The following is a 5,392-nucleotide window of genomic DNA, read 5'->3' as shown; positions in this document are numbered from 1 at the left end:
TGGTTAAATAAAGGTAAAAAAAATACTGTAAGGGGTTCTTCTACCTAGAAAATCATAGGAAATCACAGGACATAGTGTCTATAATACTGTAAGGGGTTCTTCTACCTAGAAGATCATAGGAAATCCCAGGACATAGTGTCTATAATACTGTAAGGGGTTCTTCTACCTAGAAGATCATAGGAAATCCCAGGTCATAGTGTCTATAATACTGTAAGGGGTTCTTCTACCTAGAAGATCATAGGAAATCCCAGGTCATAGTGTCTATAATACTGTAAGGGGTTCTTCTACCTAGAAAATCAAAGGAAATCCCAGGACATAGTGTCTATAATACTGTAAGGGGTTCTTCTACCTAGAAAATCATAGGAGGGCTGAACATTTCAGGACATAGTGTCTATAATATTGTAATTAACTCACATAGATGCTGTCACAAACTCTAAACTCCACCCAGTGTTCTCTGACAACTTGGATATTAATGTCCCAATGAGCAAACCATTTCTGTACTTAAAACATTCTTATAAACACAGGTTTCTTTTATCAAGTTATCTAATTATTTTTATTAAATATTTGTAACCAAAAAAAAAACGAATTAATGCAACTTTATTTCAAATAGTTGTGTGTCCTTACTTGTAGCCTTGGTTGTCCTGAATAGAACATGTTAGATCAATGACTGATAGGGTGAAGTACTTTCCCACTGTTAGCTTCGAGGTAGATATGCATATTTCCCTCCCTCTCCTCCCTCCCTCCCTCCCTCCCTCTCCTCTCTCCCTCTCCTCTCTCCCTCTCCTCTCTCCCTCTCCTCTCTCTCTCTCCCTCCCTCCCTCCCTCGTATGTGGTCTCACCTGAGGGCAGCAGCATGGTATGTGTCCACATAGTCGGAGATGAAGAGTTCTCTGCTCTTGACCACGGGGTCTGTGATGACTAGCTCCCGGCCAGAATCTGAGGACAGAAGAGAAGACACAGTGAAGACTAAGAGACAGAGAGAACACACTGTATTTACACACGATGACTAATTGCTGCAAGTAATCACACAGAATAGAAGGAGGAGCAGACAGGTGTGTGTGTGTGTGGTGTGTGTGGTGTGTGTGTGTGTGTGTGTGTGTGTGTGTGTGTGTGTGTGTGTGTGTGTGTGTGTGTGTGTGTGTGTAAGAGAGAGAGACGGGGCAATTTGGTAGTTGGTGTTCATCAAAGTGCAGGTTATTTGCACTTGATGGTCCAGACACTCGCTGTCTGGCCTAAAGGTGTGTGTTACCAAGGAAACCGAGCTAATACAACTGGTACGAAAAAGTGTGTCCCCCGCTGGCCTGAAATCTGCTGATCTCAGTGTTGTTACCTAGGGAACACAGCACAGCACAGCAGTCTATGTATGGGGTGTATGAATGAATTGTGTTGTGTTAGTGTACATTTTTTATTTGTGTGTGTATTTTGTGTGTGTGTGTATTTTGTGTGTGTGTATGCAAGGACATGTGTATTTTAGTGTGTGTTTGAACTGACCGTTATCATTGTTGCGATCCTGCACCAGGTGTTGGTAGACTGAGTCTGGGACCTCTGACTGACGGTAGTACCATTTAACACTGAGTAACAGATGGTCTCGCTTACTCTGAGAGGGTAGAGAGAGAGAGAGAGAGAGAGAGAGGGTGGAGAGAGAGGATGAGAGAGAGAGAGAGTGGAGAGAGAGAGGATGAGAGAGAGAGAGAGAGAGGGTGGAGAGAGAGAGGATGAGAGAGAGAGAGAGAGAGAGAGAGAGAGAGAGAGAGAGAGAGAGAGGGTGGAGAGAGAGAGAGGGTGGAGAGAGAGAGAGGGTGGAGAGAGAGAGGATGAGAGAGAGAGAGAGTGGAGAGAGAGAGGATGAGAGAGAGAGAGAGAGAGAGAGAGAGAGAGAGAGAGAAGAGAGAGAGAGAGAGAGAGAGAGAGAGAGAGAGAGAGAGAGAGAGAGAGAGAGAAAGAGAGAGAGAAAGAGAGAGAGAAGAGAGAGAGAAAGAGAGAGAGAAAGAGAGAGAGAGAGAGAAAGAAGAGTTAGAAAATTAACAGACATTTGTTTGTTAACAGCGTCACAGATTGGTGTGTTGGCAGACAGAATGTCTGTCCCCAATGGCACCCTATTCCGTATATAGTGCACAACTTTTGAACAAAGCCCCATGGGGCAGGGTGCCATAGGGGACACATTCAGAGCCGTGCTGCTGCTGTTTTCAGCTGGTTGGTTTGTTATCCTCTCTAGTCACTCAGCTGGTTGGTTTGTTACCCTCTCTAGTCACTCAGCTGGTTGGTTTGTTATCCTCTCTAGTCACTCAGCTGGTTGGTTTGTTATCCTCTCTAGTCACTCAGCTGGTTGGTTTGTTATCCTCTCTAGTCACTCAGCTGGTTGGTTTGTTATCCTCTCTAGTCACTCAGCTGGTTGGTTTGTTATCCTCTCTAGTCACTCAGCTGGTTGGTTTGTTACCCTCTCTAGTCACTCTGCTGGTTGGTTTGTTATCCTCTCTAGTCACTCAGCTGGTTGGTTTGTTATCCTCTCTAGTCACTCAGCTGGTTGGTTTGTTATCCTCTCTAGTCACTCAGCTGGTTGGTTTGTTATCCTCTCTAGTCACTCAGCTGGTTGGTTTGTTATCCTCTCTAGTCACTCAGCTGGTTGGTTTGTTATCCTCTCTAGTCACTCAGCTGGTTGGTTTGTTATCCTCTCTAGTCACTCAGCTGGTTGGTTTGTTATCCTCTCTAGTCACTCAGCTGGTTGGTTTGTTATCCTCTCTAGTCACTCAGCTGGTTGGTTTGTTATCCTCTCTAGTCACTCAGCTGGTTGGTTTGTTATCCTCTCTAGTCACTCAGCTGGTTGGTTTGTTATCCTCTCTAGTCACTCAGCTGGTTGGTTTGTTATCCTCTCTAGTCACTCAGCTGGTTGGTTTGTTATCCTCTCTAGTCACTCAGCTGGTTGGTTTGTTATCCTCTCTAGTCACTCAGCTGGTTGGTTTGTTATCCTCTCTAGTCACTCAGCTGGTTGGTTTGTTATCCTCTCTAGTCACTCAGCTGGTTGGTTTGTTATCCTCTCTAGTCACTCAGCTGGTTGGTTTGTTATCCTCTCTAGTCACTCAGCTGGTTGGTTTGTTATCCTCTCTAGTCACTCAGCTGGTTGGTTTGTTATCCTCTCTAGTCACTCAGCTGGTTGGTTTGTTATCCTCTCTAGTCACTCAGCTGGTTGGTTTGTTATCCTCTCTAGTCACTCAGCTGGTTGGTTTGTTATCCTCTCTAGTCACTCAGCTGGTTGGTTTGTTATCCTCTCTAGTCACTCAGCTGGTTGGTTTGTTATCCTCTCTAGTCACTCAGCTGGTTGGTTTGTTATCCTCTCTAGTCACTCAGCTGGTTGGTTTGTTATCCTCTCTAGTCACTCAGCTGGTTGGTTTGTTATCCTCTCTAGTCACTCAGCTGGTTGGTTTGTTATCCTCTCTAGTCACTCAGCTGGTTGTTGTTATCCTCTCTAGTCACTCAGCTGGTTGGTTTGTTATCCTCTCTAGTCACTCAGCTGGTTGGTTTGTTATCCTCTCTAGTCACTCAGCTGGTTGGTTTGTTATCCTCTCGAGTCACTCAGCTGGTTGGTTTGTTATCCTCTCTAGTCACTCAGCTGGTTGGTTTGTTATCCTCTCTAGTCACTCAGCTGGTTGGTTTGTTATCCTCTCTAGTCACTCAGCTGGTTGGTGCCCCCAAAAACGATCAACAGTGAAAGCAGCTCCATTAAAAAAATAATGGAGTGGAGATTATTTAGCTGTTCTACACAGCCAGATAGAACAAATGTGTGGAAGGAAGTTAGGGAGAGACGAGGGGAAAGGAGAGGCTGTGTCATATGTAGTAATTCAACCATCTAGAAAACCCTGCCAGGTTGAAGAGTTGCTGCCACCCTACAAACAAGACTTAAGACGATTCTGTCATGTTGCCCAGAGTGCACTGCCACCCAGTGGTCACCTGTGGTACTACAGCCCCCATCATCTACAATACCATCAGATTACCAGCAAGTGGCAGCACTGAGTCAGAGCAGGAGGGAGGCCAGGGAGGGAGAGCCAGAGAGGGAGAGCCAGAGAGGGAGGGCAAGGAGGGAGAGCCAGAGAGGGAGAGCCAGAGAGGGAGAGCCAGAGAGGGAGAGCCAGAGAGGGAGAGCCAGAGAGGGAGAGCCAGAGAGGGAGAGCCAGAGAGGGAGAGCCAGAGAGGGAGATACAGAGAGGGAGGGCAAGGAGGGAGAGGTTTGTGAACTGTTGCCACAAGAAAAGGGCAACCAGTGATGAACACCATTGTCACCATTGTAAATACAACCCATATTTATGTTTATTAATCTTCCCTTTTGTACTCTAAGGGGAGGGGGAGGGGAGGGGAGGGCCGGGGAGGGCCTGCCGGGGGAGGGGAGGGCCTGCCGGGGGAGGGGAGGGCCTGCCGGGGGAGGGGAGGGGAGGGCCGGGGAGGGCCTGCCGGGGGAGGGGAGGGCCGGGGAGGGCCACTGGGGAAGGGGAGGGCCTGGTGTGCTTGACTCACCCCTATGACTTAACAGAACACACACACTACTCAGAACAGAATTCTAAGTCTTTAAATATCTTTACAATGACCTCATGCTTCTTCACACAGTGAACACACACAGCTCTATTCTATTCCTTCCCTCCGCTCTCCGTCACCCCCTTGCAGTGAGCGGTGTTTGGTCTAGTGGGTGGGTTCATTGAGCACGACCCGTTGGGTGGGGTTTGCTCATTTTCGACCATTCAATTGGTCCTCCTAAGGAGAGGTGTCCGCCCCCCCGGGGAGCCCGGGCCATGCAAAGTGAACTGGGCCATGCAAAGTGAACTGGGCCATGAAACAGTCAACTAGGCCATGAAAAAGTCAACTGGGCCATGCAAAGTCAACTGGGCCATGCAAAGTCAACTGGGCCATGCAAAGTCAACTGGGCCATGAAAAAGTCAACTGGGCCATGCAAAGTCAACTGGGCCATGCAAAGTCAACTGGGCCATGCAAAGTCAACTGGGCCATGCAAAGTCAACTGGGCCATGCAAAGTCAACTGGGCCATGCAAAGTCAACTGGGCCAGACTTCTACCAGAAAACACACAGTACCCACCAAGTGTTAATAGGCAAAAGGGGGGAATTACTGACAAATTGAAATCCAAACCCTCATGACAGCCAAACCCTCATGACAGTCACTCAATTTTGGACCAGACTGAAGTTGTTACCAAAATGATCCTAGTTACACTTCCTAGTCAATGTTGACACTATAAGAAATGTTTCTGACTCGTATTGACAAAAGACTTTAAAATAACTATGCTGCTACACACCACAGGGCGCAGACACCACACAGGGTGCAGAGAGAGGGATAGAGAAGAGAGGGAGGGAGAGAGGGGAGAGGGAGAGAGGGAGAGGGAGAGAGGGAGGGAG

The 5,392-nt window shown here is 47.5% G+C and overlaps 1 protein-coding gene across 2 annotated transcripts in view; it reads right to left on the bottom strand.

Moving 5' to 3' along the window:
* Positions 1 to 1,562: 1,562 nt before the first annotated feature.
* Positions 1,563 to 5,392, bottom strand: part of LOC109883993 (arginine-glutamic acid dipeptide repeats protein-like) — a 195,699-nt gene continuing 191,869 nt past the window's right edge. For both annotated transcript variants that reach the window (XM_031794801.1, XM_031794800.1), the window contains exon 4: positions 1,563 to 1,597. In XM_031794801.1, the coding sequence (XP_031650661.1) occupies position 1,597 (1 nt within the window). In that variant the 3' untranslated portion in view covers positions 1,563 to 1,596. The remainder of the gene's footprint in view (positions 1,598 to 5,392) is intronic.

The sequence above is a fragment of the Oncorhynchus kisutch genome, linkage group LG17 (genome assembly GCF_002021735.2).
Source record: "Oncorhynchus kisutch isolate 150728-3 linkage group LG17, Okis_V2, whole genome shotgun sequence".
Lineage (NCBI taxonomy): Eukaryota > Metazoa > Chordata > Actinopteri > Salmoniformes > Salmonidae > Oncorhynchus > Oncorhynchus kisutch.
Note: the sequence above shows the minus strand (reverse complement) of the source record. Positions and strands in the feature narration are given on the sequence as shown.